Below are 24,117 nucleotides of genomic sequence, written 5' to 3'. Positions count from 1 at the left end.
GATACCAAGAGCACGCCGACCCATTATGACGAAGCGCAGGACAAGCAGGGGCGGCAACACCTTGAAACCCAGGCGGCATAGGCGTGCAAGCTATGCTGCATTGGGCGTGTCATACCGAGCCCGAGTTAAGGATCCAGGCAACAATCATTATCCCCACGCCCGTTGCTCGTATTGAATCATCTGTCATTCGACGATCAGCAGCTGCCCGTTGATCGACCCCAGCAAGCACGCAGGATGGGTGATCCGGGGATAGGTATGTAGTATGTACCGTAAACGTGTGCTCAGGTGTTTGACAGCTCACTACGAGGTAATGTCAACCTCAACCGGGCTTTACGCGTATCTCCTCCTCGTGCCTTTGACAGTGAAAGCCCGGGCCAGCCAAACGTGGGAGTGGCTTTCTCGCTTCCGGCATGGATGGCTCCCAGTGTATCAGACTACGACAAATCAGTCTCAACTGAAGGCTTCCACCTCACCTCGCTTTGATCCGGAGTCAGATCGGTTTCATCATGACAGATTCAGTAACAGCTCATTACACACTCAACTCACAATCAACACTTGCTCCTGCGCAAAAGTATGTGAGCTTTCAACCCGACTCTCCTGCTTCATATGCTCCTCGGCCAGGATTTACTCCGTGCTGCCTCGACTCTACTGGACCATTTTCATCCGCACGGCCCTTCAGTCTGGTCCGCCTGCAGCTTGCTCCAATCACGGACGCACCTTCGACCGTGAAAGCTTGATATGCTGCCGCATTCTACCATGCGTCGTATTCTCGGATTCGGCAACCCTGCGACCGTCCGGGCCCGATGAATCGTCCGAGTGAGCCCACGTCGATGGCGCTTTTCCGGCCTCAACCCACCCACCTGGGAATGGCTCTCCAAAGATGCTACCATACCACAACGGGCACTCTCCATTGCTTGGCCTCTTCGTGATCTCACTGACTCGGCCGAATCCGGGCAACAGATATCACTGGCCACCGATGTGCTTGCTTGATTTGTCTTCGTCACTGGGAATCATATCTCTGAGGGATGAGTAGCTGACGAAATGCAGCGTTGAAATTGGACAACTTGCAGTGAACCCTGCAAAATCCTGCGGAGGTGAGCCATTTTTCACGTATAATCAACCACCTTTCCTCTGTGAGCCTCGCAGTATTCTCGCTACGGCATTTCCACTGACTCTGCTGCATGAGCACAGAAAGAACCTCGCAGATCCCCTCTAGGGAAGTGGACATCGGGAACGAAAGCATCAGTCGCGTGACGACTCGTATGCCGTCGCCTTTCCATCTCTCCGTGTCTCGGTACGATATCGGACAGTCCACGGGGGCTGGAAAGGCCGAGGGCGAGGTGGGCAGGTGGCAAGAAGAAGCGCTGAGTGGAAACATTTCTTTTGACATGTCATTCGTGCCTCTCGATCTCGCATGTTAACAACAGCCTTTCGAACACGTCCTTTAGGGATTCCGCTGCTCATCTGCTCTGCTCTCTTGGTTCGCTTGTTGCTGTGTCTGATATTCGACGTACTCGTCGACGATCTCATGGCAATTATCGATCAAGGCCCACCCGTGCTCGTATCTGAAGGTGGGCCATTGAGTGTTCAACCAGGCCCGCCCTTCTGGAGAGTCGCACCAGAAAGGATTGTCGGCCACAGAGTTGAAGTGGAAGGTTTCATGGCGGTGGACAAGAACCCGTCGAGGTCGCGTAATCTCCGGCGGGGACGGCCCTCGACTTGACAGTCGATCCAAGGCGTGGAACAGTCGAGGCAAGCACGGGAGACCATCGCGCTCTTGTGACTCGAAGTCCTTCTGCGTGCTGTATGGATCGACCTCCTCTTCGTCGTCTTCTTCGTCGTATTCCTCGTCGCTCAGGTCGGCTGGGCTCTCCCAATCTTCGTTGTCGTCAACGACTTGGTATGCAATATCCCCCTGGCTGTTGTCGACACTTTTGTCCTTATGGACGTCCGCTGCATCGTAGCGATCTGTCGCATGTCTTGGTACTTCTTGTCCGTATCCCTCAGCATTTCCATACCGATATTCCTGCTCGGCCTCTGCATGGCTCTGGTACTCTTCGCCTTCTCTGTTTTGTGAGAAGCGCTCTGCGGTACCAGACGCACGATGCCGCTTGACAGGCCCATCATCTTTCTCATCCTCCCCATCATCCTCATCATTGACCCTGCCACGCTTATCGCCCACATGGAAGTTTTCCTCCGCGTCCTCTTCTGTCCCGCTCTCTTCATCTTCCTCGTCGTCGTCCATTTTGTCTACCAGTTGGTCAGTCGTTGCAATTGGCTCGAACAGGTTCAGGATTCTATGACGTACGACTGTATTCCTCGACGTCTCTCTTCATCGCTTCCTCTTCAGGAGAGTCATACAGATACTTTTCGACAGAGTCATCGAAGGAGATGTCGTCCCGGTGAGAGTTATGATCTGAAGGTGATAGCCCACCTTCAATGCTGTCCTCGCCATGCTGCGGGTTCTCAGCACTAGGAGAACCTAGGCCTTGGAGTTGGGCTAGAATCCGCCGTCGCTCATCTTCGTCCAAGTCTGGAACGTCTGAAAGATTGTCATGGTCATCGTTCTCTTCATCATGGTGAGGTTGCTCATTAGGGGCACCTGAGACTTGGAGATAGGCTGGGAGTTGGCTCTTCTCCTCTTCGTTCAAGTCCGAAATGTCTGAGAAGCTGTCATCCTCAGCATTTCTTTCGTTTTGGATGCCTCCATCAGTGTGGCCCTCTTGAGGATGAGCAGGCTGTTGGGTGGGCTGTGACGTTCCAAGTCCCTGAGTCTGGTTGTGCCTTCGCTGAAGCGCAGCTGCCAGCTCCGGGGGGATGTGGATGTCTTGAGGATTGACGATGGTGTTGGATTGTGGCTGTAACAAACTCTGGAATGGATTGGCCTGTGCAGGAGTCGTTTGCTGCGCCGCCAGTCGGCCCCTGGGCCTCAGCGTCTTTCTCTGGACATGGCCGTTGTACACCTTCTTGACTCTGTCTCCCCACACCCCCCATTCTCTCAGCTCATCTATGCTGTTCGTGGGGACGGCTTGTTCACCAGTGTAAGCAAACACCGACTGTGGGTTGGCAGTGTTCTGCGGCGATCCCGAACCTGTGCTCTGCATGTTGGCTCGAAGCCTTGCACGATCCCATGCTGTCATCTCTGGTTCGCTTGTTGATGCAGGAGCTTCTCGAGCCACATCGCTCTGCTCATGGACAATGTCCGGGGCGTTTTGTTGCCCGACTGCGTATTCACTCGGGTCGCCATACGGGAGGTCACCGGTAGCGGGTTGCATTGGTGTCGGAGCCACTTGCGATGCACGTTGGGGATATTGGGCCTCCTCTGCACCAGCACCCATCTCAACTCCCTCCATCCCAGCATGAGGATCGTGCGGGTCATACTCAGTCCTACCACCGGGTAGAAGAGAGTCCAGCAACGATCGAATCTCCGGCATCTCGCCAGCCAGATCGAGGCCTACTCCGGCTCCAGTCGCGTTCGGACTCAACCCCATCGCACTGAAAAAGTCCTCTGGGTTCGCCCAGTCCTGACCCTGCAGAACTATGGGTTGATGCTGTGGTTCCTGCTGTCGCTGGCGGTCTTGCTGGTCGATCGCTTCCAGATTGTTCCACTCTGTGGTCCCAAAAGTCGGCAAGCCGGGCAGATTAAACTGACTCGGTTGAGCCTGGTGGCTGTCTGCTTGGCTGAGAGTAACAAAGTCGAACGGCGCAGCGTTCGAAATTCCCTGCTCCTCTGCCATCGTCATCTGCTGGTCTTGAACCAGGGGCTCGCTGGACGCTGGGACCACGTTGTAGGGAGAGACATACTGCACCGACTGCTGGTGAGGCGTCGCCGATGGCTCGTCTACCGTGGTCATCTGCTGGTCTTGTACTGGGAGTTCGCTGGGTGGTGGGACCACGTTGTAGGGAGAGACATAGGGCATTGGCTGCCGGTGAAGCATCGTCGATTGCTCGAGTTGAGAGACTTTGTCTGTTTCGACGTCGTCCATTTCCTCGTCCAGATCGGGCTTCTCAATGCCTTCCATCTCTTCGTGCAGATCGACCTTCTCAACGCCGTCCCTTGCCTCGTGGACATCCTGCTTTTCAACGCCTTCCATCTCCGGCGCGAACTCAGGGGCACTCGGAAACGACTGCGCAACCGCTGGTCGCGTTGGAGCTGGAACCGGAGCGGGAACAGGAACAGGAGCTGGAGCTGGAGCCGGAGCGCCGGTGGCTTCTCGCCCTTCTCCATCGATCTCCATATGGTACGCCCGCTGAACTCGAGCAGGTGGCTCCTGCGTCCTAAAGCGGCGCGTCTGAGCAACTGGTGACCCATCATCATTCACCGCGATCCTGGCTCTACCGAGGTGTCCTAATCTTGACGGTACCTCATCTGCATCCCGCTCTCGATTGCGCAGAGCTGAACGGCGAGGGGTGCTGGCACCGACAGTGTCCGGGATGAGCCTGAAGATTCTGTCTTCATCTGACACCTGGTAGACCGGTCGTTCCGGAAGTTGCGACTGCACATTGAATTGAAAGCCACTGAAGACAGGAGCAGGCACGGTGGACCGAGTTGAAGGACCTTCGTTGCCAGAGCCGTTGTCCTCGCCACTAGGGGCGGCGGTGCTGTTGCTCTCTTCAGTGGGCTTGGCCTCTGTCGAGGAAGTCTCTGCGACAACTGCGCCTGATGATGGAGGAGGAGGGGAACCATTGTCACTGTCGTCATTGTCGTCGTCACCGTCACCTTCGGTATGCGACGTTGGTGGAAGGGTCTCCTCGGCCTTTCCGGGCTCGCTGTGTCTGTTCGCGGTGGTGCCATCGTCTCCATCAGCAACAGTCTCGGTGGACGTCGAGGTGGCTTCGGGACCAGCAGAAGCTGCAGCGGCTACTGCATCAAGGAAACTCTTGGAAACGTGTAAGTAATTGTCCTTTCCGACATTCTCCCAGCCAAACCAGTCGAGGTATGCATGCAAATAATCCTCATTCACGTTGTCGACAGCCAATTTGTCACGGATTTCAGACTGCAGATAAGTCACGAGCGAGGCGCGGTAGTGAGGATCTGTCGTCTCGGGTTGGGCAGGAGGGACATCACTCGACTCAATCTCTACTGGTTGTTGCTCTGCAGATGTATCTGGTGACTGGTCCGAAATTGAAGAAGTCTGAACATTCTCAGAAGATTCGGTCTTGCTTGTACTGTCCGTTGGGGCCGCTTCATGAGGACTGGGCACAGTCTCCTCTCCTTCGGACGCGACTACTGGCTCAGGGGCCGCCAGGTTTGTTAATGTCGGGGCAGCCTTGGCTGTCTGCTCGGCTTCCCAGGCGAACCATGCCTCGCAAACCTCGTTCAAATTTTCCAGGCTCAGTTTGTGCCAGCCGAAAATGTCGAGAAACTCTTCGACCTTTTTACTCTCGGTATCTTGGACACCAAAGCTCTTCTTCAGGCGATTTCGGAGAGTGTCTCTGAGAAGTGAGCGCTGAGCACTGTTGATCTGGGTGGGAGGAGGAGCGACATCACCCGACTGAGGCTCTGCTGTTGCGTGGGACGCTTGTGCCGTTTGAGTGGCAGTTCCAACATCCTCTTGGGGAAGCGAAGGCTGAGCGCTGCTGGCATTGAGTGGAGAGGTGACATTGCTTGATTGAGGCTCTGTTGCCTGTGCTGTTTCTGTGGCAGTTTCAATATTTCTGACAGCCCGACTGCTTTCAGCTTCGGTCGAGCTTCCTGTGGGAGCATTGACGACGTCTTGCCCTCTCTCTGCCGCGGCATTCTCTTCATAAGCTTGGAACTCGATCCACTGCTGATAGATGGCTGTTGCAGGAATGTGGTTCACTCCGTCCCATCCAAAGTAGTCAAGGAAGCGGCGCACCTGGGCTGAATCGAGGTTTTCGACACCGCACTGTTCCTGGAACCGACTCTGAAGTAAGCCCACGCGGACTTTACGCGAAGCCTCGTTCAACTTGGGCTCTGGAATAGATGTGGTGGTCGACTTGGCCTTGGCTCTCTTAATCTCGGCATCCTGGAGTGCACGCGGGAACTGCTCGTCCTTCAGCTCAGCTTTTGTCAACTGGCGCTTCGGGGGAGCAGTGTCGCTTGATCGGATCGGTGAAGGTGGTGGAACTATCGGCGAAACAGTTGCTTGTGGGGCGGACTCGGAGATGTTGCTTGCTGGAGTTTCGGGTTTCTGGACCTTACGCTCTGGAAGTTGGGCTCCTGTCTTGGGAGACACCGCCTTCGGTTGAGCTGCTGGTTGCTCATCGGCAGAGGAGGGAATCACTGCCACCTTGTCAAGTACAGGCACGGGCACTGTATCATCGGCAGCTCCGGAGCTCTTCGTCGACAGTGGCGCAGGTGCAGGTGCAGACGGACCTGCCGGGGCGGGCCTATACTTGTCGCGCAGCGACTTGCTGGAGACAACCTCGTCAGGCCGCATGTCCTCATCCTCATCCTCATCCACACGAGCCGCCAATAGGCGCGATGCCCTCTTCCTCTCTCTGAGACGGAGGATGGGTAGTCGGCGGCGAAGAGCGTGCTCGGCGATTGGCGCTGTTGAACGTGTGCTAGGGAACTCGGGGAGCTTTGGTGGCTCCGCCGATGGCTGCGACGGCGTCTCCAGCGTTGAAGCTGGTTGCTCTGAACTCCGCGGCGGCACGTCGGTGGGGACAGCAGCTGTTCCGCTGGTTGAGGCGGGCGCTTCGGTGGGAGGAGAGGTGGTTCTTGACGGCGGAGGCAACGGCCTCATGATGAAGCCCGACAGTCTCACCTGCTCCTGCTGGACAGCCGGCATTAGTCCGTCGACGCAGTCGACGTACTCTCTGTCGGAGTCCTGCTCCTCCTCTTGGTGTCCACAGTTGTGATGTTGAGGTTCAGCGACCAAGTTCGACGACTCAACAGTCTGAACAACAGCCTCGGCTTCCTCCGCTGCATCGGCCATGGATGGCTCGATCTGCGGCGGCCCTGCCTCAGGGGCAGCTTCGGTGGCAAGCTGAGGGTTTCGGAACCAACCAAGGCCTTGCAGGACGGAACCCCGACGACGTCTCCTCGTCATTCCTGGAAACCACAGGCTGACGAGCCTGACGCCCATCAGGATGAAGCCTAGCATCTCTGGGCGGACTGGCAGCAACCGAATAAGCGGACCGAAGATGGTGTTTCGTAGACCCCAAAAGAAGTTGAGCTTTCTTCTTGCTGACTCGACAAACGGCTTGAGCCTGTTGTCTTGAAGGCCGTGGATGATGAAAGAAGGCAGTCCCCATCTCGAAGAGGTTGTGTTGAGATCAGTCGAGTCAGGCGTAGGTATATTGATACCCGGGGTCGCCCCGGTGTATCCAGTCGGAGCTGTGACAGGCGAAGTCGACTTGGTGGGGGAAAGGTAGGTGAAGTCCTGAAATTTGTCATCGACGTCTGCAAGACGAAGAACAATCTCTGCGCTGACGATGGTGCTGTTGTCGGAAAGCTCCACAACGACGACTTTGGGCACGGATGGTGAACCGCGAAACAGGGTGGCTCTTTCAGGAGGATCGAGCTCGAAGACGGTGTAGTAGCTTCGAGGTTCTCGCGTGGTTGAAGACAAGAGTTCGGTCTGTGTAATGGTGGTAGTGGTAGGTGTGCCGCCTGTGGTTGCCGTGGGTGTCGGGAGAGGAAGTGCGAGAGGGGCGGGAGTGATCGAGACATCCTCTGCAAAGACCTCTTCGTCGCTACCTATGGCAGGGACTTCTGGTTGGTATTCTCTTGCTGACCGGAGCAGGTTCCAGCTAAAGAAAGTGGCGCAGCTCATGGCACCGAGGGCTCCGACCATGAGTTCGGCGCGGTTCACGTGGAAGTTCGGCACGTTGAAGTTCGGCCAGGCGCTGACCGCACCAAGGAGACCGAGGACGAAGAGGAGGAAGAGTGTGGTATTGAGGTTCCGCATCTTGACGGTTCTGGTGCGCGTCTTGCAAGCTGCGAAGTGGTAAGGGTGTATGTGTGAGAGGCAGGTTCTGTTGTTTTGCGCTGTTGGTCGCTGACCTCAAGGCAAACAGTGAGTGTGAGTTCGGTTTCGGACGAAGAAGAGGGAGGCAAACAAGTGTGATTTCGGGGGTTGAGCAAGTTGAGATCTTGCGGAAAGTATGGGAATAAGTTCTATCTCTAGCTGAGCAGACGATCGAGTCTAGCAAGCAGGAGAGATGATGGTGGTGTTGATGTTGTTGTGTGGTGTTTCTTGGAGGAAGGTTCAGAGGAAGGTTCAGAGGAAGGAGGTAGGCCTACCCAGTTGTTCGATTGAAGAGAAAGACTCACAGGTGGACAATATGCGAGCAGTGAATAGGAAAGCTTGGCGGGCTATTGTGGTGGGCAGCGGAAGTGAATGCGGTCGAAGTGAATGTATGGGTGTGGCGGTCAGGTATCGGTCGGCGCACAGCGTCGGGGGATTCATTCAGCGAGGCCTGAAAGCAAGAACGAATGGCCTGAAACAAGCAGTTCTGGAACGCTTGAGAGATCTTCGTGTTCTCTTCTACTACGCTGGTTTTTCACGGATATAGATATGTTGGTGGTATCGCAATGGCGACAAGGCTGAGTGGCTCAGGAGGAAACAGGAGCGAAAACGCAGTCTCCCAAACACATGCTGGATGATGGTCAATCTACATAGAATGAGCTCCATTGTCAACTGCGATAGATGCCATGCACCCTCAAAGCCAGGTATATCTATTTTGGCAACATCCTTTGCATTGTGTCGAGCCTTGCGCTTGTTGTTCGCTGGTGCTGTTCGTTGTCGCGAGGCACAAAGGCTGGCCGTTTGTTGTGCCAGCCAACCAATCAGATGTGTCATCTAGACTGGTATCGAACAATACAGGTAAACGGAAGGCTCCGCATAGAGAGTTTCAATGATACGTGAAATCTCAGTACCCACCCGCGGACACACAGGCTGTTCGTCGTCTTTTCGTCTTTTGAAGATCCTGCGGGCTGCGGGCTGCGGGCTGCGGGCGCACGAAGCACGAGGTGCACGATGGTATGACATCAGCTTCGGCTTGCGATCGTCAGGTTCAGGTCTGAGGTTTTAGGCCGCCTTCAAGTAAGCACGTGCGACTCGGCGAACTCTGAAAAGGTAATATGGTTTCGAAAACCTGTTTTGAATTCTCAGCCAGATGGCAGTCCCGGTTGGGTGCCTGTATGATATCTACTATGATGCCTGCAGCCCTGCAGCGTTGAGTATATGAGTCGCTTAAATTCCCAAGGAAAAAAGTCCCGTATCTCCTCTAGCCATCTCGACGTTCACTAGTACTCGTCCACACAACTGTACAATTTGGACGAATACCGTGTCCTGTGTACTCTCTGCCGAGTTCAGTCGCACAGCCACAGCCGCAGCCAAGATCATTCGCAATCTCCCGTACTCGTAGAAAATTAAGTCCAGGTCAAACCTCACGTACACGCCTTCAAGATGTCCGAGGACGCCGGCCTTTTCAAGAAAACATCCGAAGCGGTCGCCAACGCGGGAGCCTCGGTTGCGGGCGCGGTGAGCGGCTCACTCTCCATGAACGCTGGGGCCAGCCACAAGAAGACAACAACCACGAAGACAACGATCCCGGCAGACCAGCAGCAGCAACAGCAACAGCAAATAATTGCCAATGGTGGGGCGGGACAACCTGCTCAGGGCCGGATCACTGATGGGGCCAAGGGGCAGCAGAAGAGACTGACGCAGCAGGAGGCTGATGCACTGTACGACGAGCGGATCGAGGATGAGTATGCCAAGAGGGAGGGTGGCGCTTGAGAGGCGATGGACGGGATGTTAGAAGTCAGAAGTCTGCATCCATGGACGGTTTTCCATGGTGAGAGCGTGGAAGGCGTAAAAGAGTGGCTTGGTGAGACTGCAGTAGAGCCTACAGGAGCAAGAGCAGGAGCTGGGCCCCCTTCAATTACAGTTACTTTTTGTACAGTCATCATGGTTTCTGGAAGCTTGGAAGTCGCGAGCACCAGGGTGAGATGAACTTCCCAAGTTCTGTCTCTCGAGATACGGACTTGAGATGTATAGACACCTGAAAGAATACTTCGGGAGGTGAACGAGAGGTGATAGAGCTGCTGTTGCGGGGTGACATCACTTGCAGGAAAATCTTCGGCAAGGGTTCGTGGGCTCCGCAAGGTTAGAGATATGGAGATCTGGAAGATTGATAGTCAAAACACCTTTTCTTCTCTGGGCGTGCACAACCATACTACTCACAGCCCTCATCATGGCTCCTGATGTTACTAGAGCTTTGGAATTAATAGACGCAGCTCACAAAGAAGACCCCAACGTTGTCAACATCAATGGCGAGAGGATACCCTACGAGCTCCATTACGCCCAGAAGATGACCAACTTCCTCGACCTTCATACTCCTGGCGCCGATCCTCTTGTCGCGACGGCTGCTCGAGCCCAGCACTTCCGCCGCTGGGAAATACCGCGAGACACTTACCCACGTACGAAGGCCGGTTACTTCGCCTGGCGCACGTTCTTGAAGAAGCGCCAGGCTGAACAGGTCAAGGAGATATGTTTGGACTGCTCGTACAGTGAGGAAGAGGCCAGCAAGGTGGCAGCTCTGATAGCCAAGGAGGACCTCAAGAAGGGAGAAGGTAAGGGCGACGCCGACGCACAGGTCATCGAGGATGTCGCATGTCTGGTGTTCCTAGACGATCAGTTCGACGAGTTTGAGAAGGGCCATGACGAGGAGAAGATCATCTCAATACTGCAGAAGACGTGGGTCAAGATGGGCGCGAGAGGGCAGGAGTTGGCCTTGAACATGGATCTGAGCGGAAGGGCAAAGGAGCTGGTGGGCAAGGCGTTGGCTGGGTAGGAAGCCTCCTCAAACAGGTGTCGAGCACAGATTGGTTGGGTCCCGCCAATATCGTGGCCTTCCCACCAGTCCGCTGATACTCGTACGGGACGATATGAGGCCGAGCGTGCGAAAGAGCCTCCCGTCTGTTGCTTCGTCCCACCTGTTCGCGGGTGTGCGTCGTGTCAGATTGCGGGGAGATTGCAGTCCGATCTCCACGTGCCGAACCCCGCGACACAACCGTCGTCCGTATATACAAACACACACAACTCAACGCAAAGCATTGTCCAGTCTTGGTATCCTTGGAGAGGACGATAACTTCTGATCAAGATGTCTCCGCATGGCAAAATCGACTGCCACTCCCATTACCTGCCCGCGTAGGCCCACCCTACTCACTCCAGCCTGACCGCAGCTGACACGGAGCAGTGAATACCGGAAGGCTCTCGCCGAAAATGGCCATGCGAATCCAGATGGCATGCCCGCCATTCCAGTATGCCAAAGCCATCAGACTGCCATGCCCTTGCTGACGCGGACCAGGAATGGAGCGAGGAGAGCCACCTCGAAATGATGAAGTCGGTCAACGTGACCAAATCCATCCTCAGTGTCAGCTCACCGGGCGTTCACCTCAAAGCGGGCGACCACCAGCTGGCACGGAAACTAGCCAGACACGTCAACGAAGTCGGCGCCGACCTCAAGAAACGCAGACCAGATCAATTCGGGTTCTTCGCCTCCTTGCCGTTATCCGATGTCGACGGCTGTCTGCAGGAGATCCCCCATGCGCTGGATCAACTCAACGCCGATGGATTCGTCGTCATGACCAATTTCCATGGCTCCTACCTTGGCCATCGCGACTTTGACGCCATCTTTGATGAACTGAACCGGAGGAAGGCTATCGTCTTCATGCATCCTACCACGCCTTGCTTGTCGTCCGGCACGGCAGCGACGCCGCTCCCGCAATTCCCAAGACCGATGTTCGAGTTCATGTTCGACACGGCTCGCGCCGTCATCAATCTATTCCTTTCTGGCACGGTGAAGCGTTGTCCAAATATCACTTTCCTCGTGCCGCATGTGGGAGGCACATTTCCACCGTTGATCAATCGTTTCGCCAGCGTCGCGCCATTCATGAACTTAGGCGGAGCTGCCAGTGAGATTACTCCAGCGTGGGTCAAGGAAAGACTGAACACGCAGTTCTACTTCGACACTGCTGGGTGGGCATTTCCGGAGCAGACCAAAGGGTTGCTGGAGTATGTCACGGTGGACAGGATGCTGTACGGGAGCGACTTTCCTTACACGCCGCTGCGGGGTGTTCAAGCGTTGTCGAAGGAACATGATGATCACCTCCCGAGAGTGTTTCCTAGTGAGGAGGAAAGAGAGAAGCTGTGTAGCAAGAACGCGGAGAAGCTCCTGCATCAACGAGCATAGCTGTGAGTTGAATCAATGATCGGGTCATGAGATTATACTTGGACTTCGCGACATCAAGAAGTTCAATTACGAAAAGGTCTCTCGATCTAAGGTCCAGCTTCAGAACCTGATTTATGACTCGTGCAGTTAGGTGACAGTATGCTGCTACCTTTCTCCATGGGGTATCAGAGCCGCTTCATTGTGTGAGCCGAGAACATGGCAAGGCTTGGATACGTGCCCCGTGCGCCCGGAGAAATGATCCGATGGTACCAAGCCCCTCACTGCCATAGTCGGCGACCAATGAACGTCAGCCTTCTGTCGTCAGACAATGCTAGGTGAAGTCATCGTGGCCTCAGAGTCAACAACGGCTTGGTCGCGTGCGAGATATATACTTGTAGGATGCGCGCTTGCGTTATGATGTTTTATCGTTGAGCACAGCCCGGTAAGAGCCAATCTCAAGCGAAAACAGATTGGGACAAATTCTCTAAAGAAGCCAACTTCAAGCGAAAACAGATTCGAACAAATTCTCCAAGAAGCCACCCCTTCGTATATTGCCAAAGGCAAGAGACGACCTACCCTCACCCAAGATGACAGACGCACACGTAGGACATACAGATACCTCGCCAGACGATCTAAAACCAGAGACGACCGCAACAGGCAACACGGGCTCCCACTCCGAGCTCTTCGGACTGCAAGGACAGAAACGAGCGTCTACCACAGCCGGCGCTGGAGCAGGATCAGGAGTGATCGGCACCAGCGGTCATCCTGGAGCGGGCAAAGGGCCCAACACCGACTTCGGGCAGACCGCTCAAACAGCAGGCATTGGAGGCATGGCCGAGGGCGGGAAGAGCAGTGCCATTTCTGGATCTGGCGGAGAAGCTTTCACACCAAGTCAAGGAACTGGGGATGTACGGCCTGCAGGCGAAGCGACCGGAGAGAAAAAGATTCTCGACAAATTGAATCCCTTCAAGTGATGACTGGTTGGGATCTCAAATACCGTTGAGGCAGATGGAGCGGTTACTGCGGTCGTCAGCGTAGGAGAAAAAGCCTGGCTAAGGACGAATGAAGGCATAGAAGCCATTGATGATTACTCCATATCCAATATGACGGAGGGGTGTACACACTGCCTCTGTTGGCGTTGTAGAACACGAACAAACCAAGAGAGTATCCATCAATAACATAACAAGTGCTACCGGAACGACCAAGACCAAGCAGTCGTACTGAAGCTCTTGAGGTACATGTACAGTACCGGGAGTACTTTGTACAGAGCATGTCATAGTTCGAGGAGTCCTTGAACAGGAACAGGGATGGAAATGCGCTAAGTGGCAAGCGCGAGGCCGGGGCCAATTAAAACACAGCGCCTAAGGAGTGGTAGGCGCCAAACGGCCCGCTAGGCGCCTGTAAGCAACAACAACGGACAACCCGATCAAGGAACGGGGCGCGAACAAACCCCGACCCTTGAATCTGTCCGATTCCTACACCTCATATCGAACCCAAGCCATGTTTGAACAACGACTGTTCAGCTCCGCGTGACTCAAAGATTATCCCGCTATTACGCCGATGAACTCCACGGCTTAACGGCTACACAGTACACTGCGACCAGCTTGTGTTGAGCAAGATCGATCTGCCGCTCAACGCCGTCCACCGCGACCGCGCTTGTCCTTGCTCAATCTCAAATTGCGCTTGACATTGGCCAGGTGACTCTTTGCTGCACGGCTGCGGCGCCCAATCACTCACATTGTCACTCCCGATTTCTCGTCAACAAGGCTCGCCCACCACGGCGTTGTCGAGGTTCAACAACGCTCTCGACAACGACTACGACCACGAAGACAAGATCTATCTTGCTCCGCCGCCGCATTCGCCCAGATCCGCAGCCTCATCCTCGAGTCCTCCGTCCCCACGACCACCGCCCTTCTCTTCCCTATACTTCCCAACTGACGCCGAGCTCGACCAGATTAGAGCCACTGTCACCGAGGCTGGTTGCGACTCGCTTCCCGCCACTGCCCCGGCACCCTCCTTCGAGGAGGCTCTTGCCGAAGACGAAGCCGAGTCCAAGGCTGAGCGCGAAACCAAGGCAGCTCTTCCGCCGGACACCAAGGGTCAGTCTTCGTCGGGCAAGGCACTAGACGACGGCGAGCCACCTCCTCCCTACACCGAAGGCTCTAGCCCTCTAGATTCGTTTACCTACGTCATGGCGGCAGCAGGTGGCGCGGCGAGTATTATTACACAAGTTCAACAGACAGGGCCACCAATCAATACACTGGGAGGTAAGCTCGGAAAGGTCTCAGGCATGCTTGAAAGATAGACACTGACTCTATGGTCAGCAGGAGAAGCAGCGGCCGACGAGCACATTACATTGGATTTGAGGTTGGTTTCTAGGAGTAAGGCAGGGAGCCCAGACTGGACGCTGACTGTTCGTGCAGAGGGACGCATTTCACCCTATCTCGTGATGAGCTCTTGACCTTGCCCGAATTCGTCTTGCTGTCATTATTTCCCAATGGCCTCCTTCCTGACGGCCACATGAACTCGTTTCATGAAGGCGACGTGTATCCCGTCGACGTACGTTCCGCCCAAACCCCACATCCCATCACTGTTCTGAGCAATCCTCATATCTATATTGGAGACATGACTTATTCTTCGCAGTATGACCCTGCTTCACTCCAGTATATGTTAAACTTCTTCCGAGATGTTGCCCAATCAATACCCTCAACGTCCCCGTCACCCACCACTCCACCCGAGCATGACCCCATCTCAATCGAGCCGCTGCAAGGCTCTACCAAAGATATGCTGCAAGACCGGGCAGGAATTATTGTGCTAAGGGAAGACCTTGACTTTTATGTCATACCGCCTCGCGCGGATATCGAGCAGCCGGAAATGACCGAGGTCAAGCGAGCTGCCGGCAAATCATTGCTTAAACAAGATGGCATCTTCTCGGGCCTTAAGCGGAGTGAGGAGGCCGGCACTACCGAGCAACACCTAATCGAGATGCTGACTGCTGGGTACGTCCTTCAATAAGTAGTGGACTGACAGGTTACTGATTGACGCAGCGGTTTCAACCATGACGATGCATGGGGTCACCGAGCGGGAGAACCCAACAAAGCAGTCATTTGCAGCTTAGCTCTCGCCAGATTACGGACGGACATCAAGGGCGACCTCGCGGGCAGCAATGTCGTCGGCATGGCTCAAAAGCTGTTGCTGTTCTGGCGCAAACCCGCCCGGAGGTGCTGGTGGGAAGGTGTCGAATTGACCGATGTGGAGGGCGTACAGGGCAGGTTGAAGGTGTGGATTCGAAGGGTCTGGACTCTGGAGATGGTAAGCGATCTTGATCGAACGTGACATGGTGTTTTGCTCACATCGTAACAGAGTGTTATCGGCCTACGGTGACCTCGTTACATCGCTTTGCGTTGAAGGTTTACTTATGCTTGGAGCGACGAATCAGAATCGTAAAATGGCATCACTCTATTCTTGTGCAGTGGAATACGCTGGGGCCCAGGAAATGCGGGTAGGGAACGGGCGTATGTGGGTGATCAACACAGTGTTTGGGACCTGTACAGCAAGTTGTGTCACAGAAGGAGACGAACAATGGTCCCAATAGCCAAAGCCGCGCGCACGTTCCGAAGGATGGCATCATATCAGCTTCTCGACTTGGGAGAAGGGAGGGCCTTCACGGTCGATTACTGTGCTGGAACATTGCGCGGCTGTAGAAATGAGAATGACAACCGTGAAGGCTATGTACCACTGGAGACACTCCGACTTCAGAAAAACACACCACTTGACAGTTCTTTCGCACCATAAGGGGAAGCCTTCCAGTAACCCGCTATCAAACCAAATTGCGCGACTTGGTCTAGAGTGTAATAGGAGCTTTGCGAGACACAACACCATCAAACGGAGGAAGAGCCTGCTCATAAACAATTATAGCAATCCTTGCGACGGAAACTTTCGCCATCGTGGATGTTGACCGCTCCCTTTCATTGACTTTGCTTATGCCAACGGTGGGTCATAGAGCGGCGTGAATAGTTTCTGAATCGGGGTGCGTCGCGAACAGATTTCGCTTGACTCTCAAGGGCAAGTCGCGACTTGTGAATACTCGCGGATGCCACTATTTATCCCTCCTGTTGCGCGATACAATACTTATCCTGGAAGGGGGGCAGTTATTGCTGCGTGGAACCTCGCGTTTGACCTGCTTGACCATGTCATAGTGCTATCCTCTCTCGACTCACAATGGCGCCGGCGCAAGCATATGTGACCAGTTATCCCCCGCGGATCCGTCAATACGCCAACACCCTTCTCCAACCTGTTCTCCAGACCCAGAATGTCGCGCCCGCCGGCCGCACCACCAAGCGAGGAACCACAGTTATCAACTATGCAGACGACGCCTACGATGAAGACGACTTTGAAGACAGCGAAGGCCCGCGCCGACCAACAGGTCTACGCTCCTTGCGACGAGAAGAAGTCGAGAAGAAAGAGCCGCAGAATGAAAAGCTGGGGAGAGAATTACGGCATCCCGTGGATTTGCAGCCCATATACAGAGACTGGATGATCAGGAGGACGGTGCGGCCCACGTAAGTATCTGGCTTTCCGGATGTGCCCCCGCCACAGTGTTGACAAGGCGAACAGGACTGATGCTCAAGCCCATGTTCAATCACAGCTCCCACTCACGCTGATACCTATACGCATCGATCTCGACGTACCGGCACACCAGCCAGATGCGCCGTTTTCTCTATCTCGAACCGACGTTGGAGTCAATCCTTCGCTGCCCATGTTCAAGAAACCGGAGCCCTTGCCGGGCTACAAGATTCGCGACATTTTCTTGTGGAATTTACACGAAAACTTGTTGACTCCTGATGACTTTGCTCAGTGTTTCGTACGAGAACTTGACCTCCCCAACCAGACCGCACTCGCCATGAATGTTAGCCAGCAGATACGGACTCAGCTGGAAGACTATGCTGGCGTCGCTATGCACCCGCTGTTTCATACTCAGCAGAAGCGATCACAGATGCCAGATGCGAACAATGTGCCAACACCATCGGCGATGGCTAATGGGAGCTCTCGTGGAGGGACACCGCGGCCGATGCGTGGCGCATCAATACCTCGACCCGCATCTACAACACCTGGAACGCCGGCTGTCTCCACACCGATGCCCATCACGTTGTCCAACGGCGCGTCAGTAACAGCGGCGGCTTCGCCTCTGCCACCAGTCCCTCAACCTGAACAGTCAGATGAGTCAGAGGATCCATACCTCAACCCGGATGACACCTACCGCTGCATCATCACCCTGTCGATCTATCTTTCTTCAAGACTTTACCAGGACAAGTTTGAGTGGTCATTACTCCACCCGTCTGGCGCGGCGGAAGCTTTTGCGAGGCAGACGTGTGCAGATATGGGTCTCGGCGGCGAATGGGTCATGGCCATTACACACGCCATTTACGAAGCAGTTCTTAGGCTCAAAAAGGAGGCCTGCGAAGGTGGAATGCTCATGCTTGGCGGCAACGCATTCGGCGGAGAGATTGACAACCAAGCCGTCCGACATGAGGAAGGTGCTGGTTGGAGATATGACATTGACGACTTCGGTGCTGAATGGGAACCAAAATTCGAAGCACTGAGCAAGGAAGAGATTGAGAAGAGAGAAGGCGACCGCGAACGGCAGCTCAGGCGGCTGAGACGGGAAACCGCCAAATTCTCATCCACGGCAGGAATGGTCCCGTCTGCGCGAGAACAAGAAGCTCAACAGAGAGGCAGCTATTTCGACTATGCGAATGTCGGCAATGGCGGTACGGGTGATGAGACACCGCAGATGGGTCGCGGCGAGAGGAGCAAGAAGAAGAGACGGTTTAGGTCGCTGTCTCCAGTCGCGAAGGCGCAGACTCCAGAGGCAGGAAGCTCTGCTGGCGCGGGCTGGGGAGGTGAGGGGAACAGGTTACAAGAGTATGAGAGGCAGAACTGGAGGTGTAAGCACTGCCTGATCTGGGGCAGCGCTGTGTGGGCTGTGAGGGATGGGCCATTAGGTCCCAGAGTGAGTTGCATTCTCAAGCCTCTGAGCACGCGGAAACCTGGAGCTAACCTTTCTGCAGACACTGTGCAATTCATGCGGCTTGATCTACGAGCGGGACAAGAAGCTGCCAGTATGGAACGAAGGACTGCACAAGCACACGATCCCTCTCGGTCGGTAACCTCCTTGCTGGTTGCATGATGCTTCAATTGCGGGATATCTTTAAGCACGCCCGATTCATTACATTGTTGAGGGTCAATTGGAGTTTGTAGGAACCCGACAGAGGTCTGGGAGGGAGGTTCTTTAGAGGATCATGTATGCGCGGCGTTGGCTGAGTCGGAACTTGGAGCATCAAATGTGGTGGACAAGGCTGTAAAACTATTGCTGGGAGAGTTGGCAAGGCTGCACGTGGCGTCGTGTGGCGGTGGGAGATTAGATAAGATCTCCGAGGGAGCGTCCCGCGCATTCGACTCTCGAAATCGCGGTAAAGACTAGTTGCCAGATCGCGCTTCCTGCAACCACCACCAGTATTACAAACCTGACTTGTTCCTCTCGACAACCTTGATCTGCGGACTCGAGAGATGCGGTAGTGGTGCTATTTTGCTTTTCCTATCTTCCCTCCTCACCGACCTCACCTCCATGATGGTAGGTTTCTGGCAACTCTTCTCAGCACACGCTCTGCGACTGTGTCAGTATACGTGGTGACCAAGAGCGCAGTCCGCGACATTCCTATGTTCAGATGGAGACTCGGGCTGAATTACACCATGGCTAATCATTGGTCAACAGGCGCAAGTCATAGCAAGTTCAGGCCACGATGACATGATCGTACGGACACGCTTCCCTTCGCACTCCTGCGCCGACGCTGACTCTTCACCTAGCACGATGCCGTCCTTGACTACTACGGCCGCCGGCTGGCCACCTGCTCGAGCGACAAGACGATCAAGATATTCGAGATTGAAGGGGACCAGCACCGGTTAACAGAGACGCTCAAAGGGTACGACTGACCACCACTGCCTCCGCCCAGGCCGCCTACTAACACACCATGACACATGCAGTCACGAAGGCGCGGTCTGGTGCGTCTCCTGGGCCCACCCCAAATTCGGCACTCTCCTGGCCTCCTCATCCTACGACGGCCGCGTGCACATCTACAAAGAAACCCCCGCCCAACCCTCGCAGCCTGGCCAACAGTCCCAATCGTCCTGGACGCTCGTGTGGCAGCACCCGATCCACACGGCCTCGGTGAACATGGTCTCGTGGTCGCCGCCGGACCTGGGATGCCTGCTCGCGTGCGCCTCGTCGGACGGCAACGTGTCGGTGCTCGAGTTCCGCGACAACCAGTGGGGCCACGTCATCTTCCCGGCCCACGCGATGGGCGTCAACGCCGTGAGCTGGGCCCCCTCGGCGGTTCCCGGCGCGATCGCGCGCAAGGACGGCGGCAGCACGGGCGTGGTCAAGCGGTTCGTCACGGGCGGCAGTGACAACCAGGTCAAGATCTGGGAGTGTGGCACTGGTGGGAATTACGACAACGTCCTCGTCCTGCCGCAGGGCCATGGCGACTGGGTGCGCGACGTGGCGTGGAGCCCCACGCTGCTGAGCAAGAGCTACATCGCGAGCGCGAGCCAGGACAAGACGGTGCGCATCTGGACGAGCACCAATATGACGGCGCAGGGCGTCGGGGAGTGGACGCTGGCCAAGACGCTCGAGTTTGACGCCGTCACCTGGCGCGTGAGCTGGAGTCTGAGCGGCAATGTGCTGGCCGTGAGTGGCGGGGACAACAAGGTCACGTTGTGGAAGGAGGATCTGAAGGGCAATTGGGAGATGGTCAGGGAGGTGACTGAGTAGAGTTGGCTGGCTGATTAGGCCACAGATATGGCCACGTATTGGTATGCTATCGTAGCAAACGGGCAGGGAGGCCGAAAGGGCGGAACTTTCCCAAGCCAGCCACGCACGCATGCACGGAGCTCGCGACGAAAAGGGAACCCAAAAGTGCATCAAACGGAGTACGTACCTACACTAGCTAGACGTGGAATCTGGAGACCTCAACACTTGAAGTTGAGAAACCAGCTCCCCAAGCGTCAAGAATCGACGGGCAGTCGAGCCGGCACAATGCATTCGATCTACACTACAGTAGAGTACAGTATAGTAGTACACTAAAGCTACAACGAGTAAGCCTTCCAATTTTTTTCGATCCGTCTCTTCCCCTCGGCGTTCCCTCGCCACCCTTCCGCTTTGAGGACCGGTCTGGTCTTTATTGTCTCGAGATCCCGCGCGCGGGCATTCGCGTCCTGGATCCGTCGAATACACGTGTCTCGCCCGAGGATCTCCAGCGCCTCAGCTATGCCGGGCCCTTGTCTGCCCCCGAGTATCGCCCAGCGGAGGTAGTGGTATAGTTCCCTCTTCCACGGCTTTGTATCCGTGGCGGCGTCGGCATCGGGAGGAGAGGCCTCCAACGCGCGCAAGTGGGCATGAAGCACTTCTTTTGTCCACGATGAGGCCGGGATGAGTGTGAGTGTGCTCGCTGCGACGCGGAGGGGGTGTAAGAGGGCGGGATCCGCGACGTCAAGATCCACGTTGGGCTGGACGGGGTCGAAGAACAAAGCGCATTGCTCGGCGAATTGGGCGGGCGAGCGATAGTGCAGGGACTCGATCTGGAGGAGTTGGGCGATGAGGTCACGGAGCGTTCGTTTCGGTGTGCCCGAAGCGAGGAGTTGCATCACTTGGCCGGCTCCGTATTTGTTCAGCACGGCCACGGCGACGTCGCGGATCATTTGTTCGAACTTGTCACCCCCAGCAGCGATCCTACGACGGGCGTGCTGTTCTTGCAGGAAGTTGAGCTTATCGAGGGACACGATTGTGTTGCCCTTTGTGATTTTCATGTCGAAGATGGATTCGAGCTGCGCGAGGTCCATGACGTCCCTTTTTTGCGTGTGGCTCCAGCCTAGCAGCGCGGCAAAGTTGATGAGGGCTTCGGGGAAGATCCCCTTGTTGCGGAAACTGGATATGTCCGAGTCGAAGTTCCGCTTGCTGAGCTTTTGTTTGTTCTGGTCGACGAGCAGGGGCACGTGGGCGTATGAGGGGGCAGTCCAGTTCAGAGAGTTGTACAGCGCGACGTGCAAGGGTGTCGAGGCCATCCATTCGGAGCCACGGACTACGTGGGTGATGTGCATTTCGTGGTCGTCGCAGACATTCGCCCAGTGGTATGTAGGGAAGCCGTCGCTCTTCATGAGGATGACATCCTCGTAGACCGGTTCAACTACCAGGAGTTTCTTGGTCTTTTCGGCGCCGTGGCCTTGAGCCTTGCCGTAAACAAGATCGTTGTACCTGGGCCACTCGACTGGGGACAGGAACCGGATAACGTGTGCTTCGCGGCGATGGGCTTTTTCTTCTGCTTCAGTAGGAGAGATGCTGTGATGGCATTTCCTGTCGTAGCCTAGACTTAGTCCCTTCTCGTGCCGCCGGCGGTTGAGGTCGTCGAGGCGGTCGGCCGTGCAGAAACAGCGGTATGCTTGGCCGCTGTTGAGGAGGGCTTGAATGTGTTTCTCGTAGAGCGGCAGTCGTTCACTCTGGCGGTATGGTCCGTATGGACCACCGACCTGGGGTCCTTCGTCCCATTGTAGACCTGCCCATCTAAGATCCTTGAACAGTTGGTCCTCCGCGCCGGGGATTGTTCTCTTCGCATCAGTGTCTTCTATTCGAAGGAGGAATTGACCCTTCGTCGCACGGGCGAGCAGATAGTTGAATAGTGCGGTGCGTATGGATCCCAGATGAAGGCTCCCGGTTGGAGATGGTGCGAAACGTGTTCTCGCCGGCGTAGAGGGAAGCTTGCCTCGGCGAGGTGGAGTGTGCTCAGCAGTGCTGCTTTTGCTACCGGTGGTCGACTTGTGAGTTGAGACCGAGAACGGTCGCACCCGCTTCGGCGCTGCTTGACGCGCACGACACGAATTGCATACCCATGCTGTCGTGAGGGCGACCGATTTCGTCCTCATGTGCGATGGCGTCGACAGCAAATATGCACGGTGTGGTAATCAACACCAGGGTGAAGCTCGAAAGCACGAGAAGATTCAAGCAATTAGTGACTACCAGCGCGGCGGCACAGAAGGATGCGCTGGTTAATCTTCCGCGGCACGGAACTATCGTCGACACATGCAGCCTTATTGCTAGACGCTTCTAACTGACCATTCAGATCCCATCGTCAGTCGTCTATGAACAAAAAGTCAAGCAGAAAAAGCGGGAGTCAAAAACCCCCAACCACCACAAGCGCAGGAGCCGGACACGCCTTCGATTTCGAGCCCCTCCAAGTCGCCATTCTCGACGTCGATCACTAGTCAGCCGTTGGTCGCCTTGCAGGGATTTATTTTGATTCTTTACACACTTTATCTTATTCTCATCTTCCCAGTTACACTTACAACACAGTACTTCGAGGCAACAGACAGCAACCATGAACGGCGCTACTCCAGGCGACGGTGCTCCAGAGGTCGATCTCTACGAGATCCTCGGCGTCCCCAGGGATGCCTCGCAAGCCGATATCCGCAAAGCATACAGAAAAGCCGCCCTTGCCCACCATCCCGACAAGGTCCCTCCCGAGCAACGAGAAGAAGCAGAAACCCGGTTCAAAGCCGCGTCACAAGCCTATGAAATCCTTTACGATGACGAAAAGAGACGGCTCTACGATACCCACGGAATGGCTGCCTTTGACGGCCGCGGGCCTGGCGGCATGGGTGCAGAAGTCAACATGGAGGATATTCTGAACATGTTTGGCATGGGTGGCGGCATACCGGGTATGGGCATGCCCGGCATGGGTGGAGGACCGCGCAGAATGCGAAAAAGTCCAGATGAAAACCAGAAATACGAGGTGTCGTTGGAAGATCTGTACAAAGGAAAGACGGTGAAATTCTCGTCAACCAAGAATGTCATCTGTTCAAAGTGCAAGGGCACGGGTGGAGCGGAGAAGGCCCAGGCAAAGGAATGTTCTCAATGCAAGGGCCAGGGTGTCAAGCAAGTCTTGTCACAGGTCGGACCGGGCATGCTGACCCAGCGCATGGTCGAGTGCGGCGCATGCGAAGGGACCGGGCAGGTCTACAACCCCAAGGACAAATGCAAGAAGTGCAAAGGCAAGCGCGTCACGGAAGAGAAGAAACAACTCGAACTCTACATCCCTCGCGGCGCCCGGGAAGGCGATCAGATCAGATTGGAGGGAGAGGCCGACCAAATCCCCGGCGCAGAACAGACAGGAGACATCGTCTTCCACCTCGTTGAACAATCCCACGAAGTCTTCCAGCGTACCGGCAACGATCTCAGCGCGAAACTCGACATCACCCTGGCAGAAGCATTGACTGGCTTTCACCGGGTGGTGCTCAAGCATCTAGACGGTCGTGGAATCGAACTCAATCATCCGCAAGAGCCTGGCCAAATCCTCCGTCCCGGTGAAGTGCTCAAGATCAGGGGTGAAGGTATGCCGATGAAGAAGTCGGACGCCAAGGGCGACCTCTACCTCGTCGTCGAGATCGCCTTTCCCGAAGACGGTTATTTCCTGGACAAGCCAGGCGCCCTGGAGCAGCTGCAGAAACTGCTGCCGCCGCCCGAACCACCAATTGAGGACGTCGACGAGGCCGATGAGGTGCAGTTCGAGCTTGCCGATATTGACGAGATTGGTGGCGAGGAGGCGCAAGGAGCGTGGGAGGATGACGAGGATGGACCGCAGCAAGCTCAGTGTCAGACTCAGTAGAGCAGTGGCTCTGAGACCTATGCTGGGGAGCCGGTTGTCACCCGACATTTGAGTCGAGGTGAGCCCGCCAGACATCACCCCCATACTGGATAGGCGTCCGCTGCTGGTCCAGGCATGCGACACGATGTTACGAATGAAGCCTGCGGCACGGGGTCGGCGGTAAATGACAGGATATGCATTAGACGGCGTTTGAGGATAGTGTTTGAAAAAGCATTGCTTCGGCGTTGGATAGAATGGCTCAGGCGAGAGGAGG

General features: G+C 55.5%; 11 protein-coding genes across 11 annotated transcripts; 8 read left to right on the top strand and 3 right to left on the bottom strand.

Moving 5' to 3' along the window:
* Positions 1–1,444: 1,444 nt before the first annotated feature.
* Positions 1,445–2,245, bottom strand: A1O7_03251 (uncharacterized protein; the record flags this gene model as incomplete). The annotated part of the gene is made up of 1 exon (XM_007757275.1): positions 1,445–2,245. One exon carries the CDS (start codon positions 2,243–2,245, stop codon positions 1,445–1,447), a length of 801 nt encoding a protein of 266 aa, XP_007755465.1.
* Positions 2,246–2,297: 52 nt separating this feature from the next.
* Positions 2,298–7,880, bottom strand: A1O7_03250 (uncharacterized protein; the record flags this gene model as incomplete). The annotated part of the gene is made up of 1 exon (XM_007757274.1): positions 2,298–7,880. The coding sequence occupies one exon, from the start codon at positions 7,878–7,880 to the stop codon at positions 2,298–2,300; it is 5,583 nt and encodes a 1,860-aa protein (XP_007755464.1).
* A 1,503-nt stretch (positions 7,881–9,383) lies between these two features.
* Positions 9,384–9,713, top strand: A1O7_03249 (uncharacterized protein; the record flags this gene model as incomplete). The annotated part of the gene is made up of 1 exon (XM_007757273.1): positions 9,384–9,713. The coding sequence occupies one exon, from the start codon at positions 9,384–9,386 to the stop codon at positions 9,711–9,713; it is 330 nt and encodes a 109-aa protein (XP_007755463.1).
* Positions 9,714–10,170: 457 nt separating this feature from the next.
* A1O7_03248 (uncharacterized protein) lies at positions 10,171–10,770 on the top strand (the record flags this gene model as incomplete). Its single annotated transcript, XM_007757272.1, has 1 exon — positions 10,171–10,770. One exon carries the CDS (start codon positions 10,171–10,173, stop codon positions 10,768–10,770), a length of 600 nt encoding a protein of 199 aa, XP_007755462.1.
* Positions 10,771–11,079: 309 nt separating this feature from the next.
* A1O7_03247 (uncharacterized protein) lies at positions 11,080–12,171 on the top strand (the record flags this gene model as incomplete). Its single annotated transcript, XM_007757271.1, has 3 exons — positions 11,080–11,126; positions 11,176–11,239; positions 11,287–12,171. 3 exons carry the CDS (start codon positions 11,080–11,082, stop codon positions 12,169–12,171), a joined length of 996 nt encoding a protein of 331 aa, XP_007755461.1.
* Positions 12,172–12,737: 566 nt separating this feature from the next.
* On the top strand, positions 12,738–13,124 carry A1O7_03246 (uncharacterized protein; the record flags this gene model as incomplete). Its single annotated transcript, XM_007757270.1, has 1 exon — positions 12,738–13,124. One exon carries the CDS (start codon positions 12,738–12,740, stop codon positions 13,122–13,124), a length of 387 nt encoding a protein of 128 aa, XP_007755460.1.
* Positions 13,125–14,341: 1,217 nt separating this feature from the next.
* A1O7_03245 (dipeptidyl-peptidase III) lies at positions 14,342–15,534 on the top strand (the record flags this gene model as incomplete). Its single annotated transcript, XM_007757269.1, has 6 exons — positions 14,342–14,417; positions 14,481–14,517; positions 14,574–14,709; positions 14,794–15,149; positions 15,198–15,462; positions 15,514–15,534. 6 exons carry the CDS (start codon positions 14,342–14,344, stop codon positions 15,532–15,534), a joined length of 891 nt encoding a protein of 296 aa, XP_007755459.1.
* An 837-nt stretch (positions 15,535–16,371) lies between these two features.
* Positions 16,372–18,320, top strand: A1O7_03244 (uncharacterized protein; the record flags this gene model as incomplete). The annotated part of the gene is made up of 3 exons (XM_007757268.1): positions 16,372–16,712; positions 16,768–18,163; positions 18,222–18,320. The coding sequence occupies 3 exons, from the start codon at positions 16,372–16,374 to the stop codon at positions 18,318–18,320; spliced, it is 1,836 nt and encodes a 611-aa protein (XP_007755458.1).
* Positions 18,321–18,778: 458 nt separating this feature from the next.
* Positions 18,779–19,981, top strand: A1O7_03243 (protein transporter sec13; the record flags this gene model as incomplete). Its single annotated transcript, XM_007757267.1, has 3 exons — positions 18,779–18,784; positions 19,018–19,133; positions 19,195–19,981. 3 exons carry the CDS (start codon positions 18,779–18,781, stop codon positions 19,979–19,981), a joined length of 909 nt encoding a protein of 302 aa, XP_007755457.1.
* Positions 19,982–20,295: 314 nt separating this feature from the next.
* A1O7_03242 (glutamyl-tRNA synthetase) lies at positions 20,296–22,125 on the bottom strand (the record flags this gene model as incomplete). The annotated part of the gene is made up of 1 exon (XM_007757266.1): positions 20,296–22,125. One exon carries the CDS (start codon positions 22,123–22,125, stop codon positions 20,296–20,298), a length of 1,830 nt encoding a protein of 609 aa, XP_007755456.1.
* Positions 22,126–22,577: 452 nt separating this feature from the next.
* On the top strand, positions 22,578–23,864 carry A1O7_03241 (uncharacterized protein; the record flags this gene model as incomplete). The annotated part of the gene is made up of 1 exon (XM_007757265.1): positions 22,578–23,864. One exon carries the CDS (start codon positions 22,578–22,580, stop codon positions 23,862–23,864), a length of 1,287 nt encoding a protein of 428 aa, XP_007755455.1.
* Positions 23,865–24,117: the final 253 nt, after the last annotated feature.

This window comes from Cladophialophora yegresii, assembly GCF_000585515.1.
Source record: "Cladophialophora yegresii CBS 114405 chromosome Unknown aczIN-supercont1.2, whole genome shotgun sequence".
In the NCBI taxonomy this organism is placed as follows: domain Eukaryota; kingdom Fungi; phylum Ascomycota; class Eurotiomycetes; order Chaetothyriales; family Herpotrichiellaceae; genus Cladophialophora; species Cladophialophora yegresii.
The sequence above is the reverse complement of the archived record's forward strand: the minus strand, read 5'-3'. Positions and strand labels throughout refer to the sequence as shown.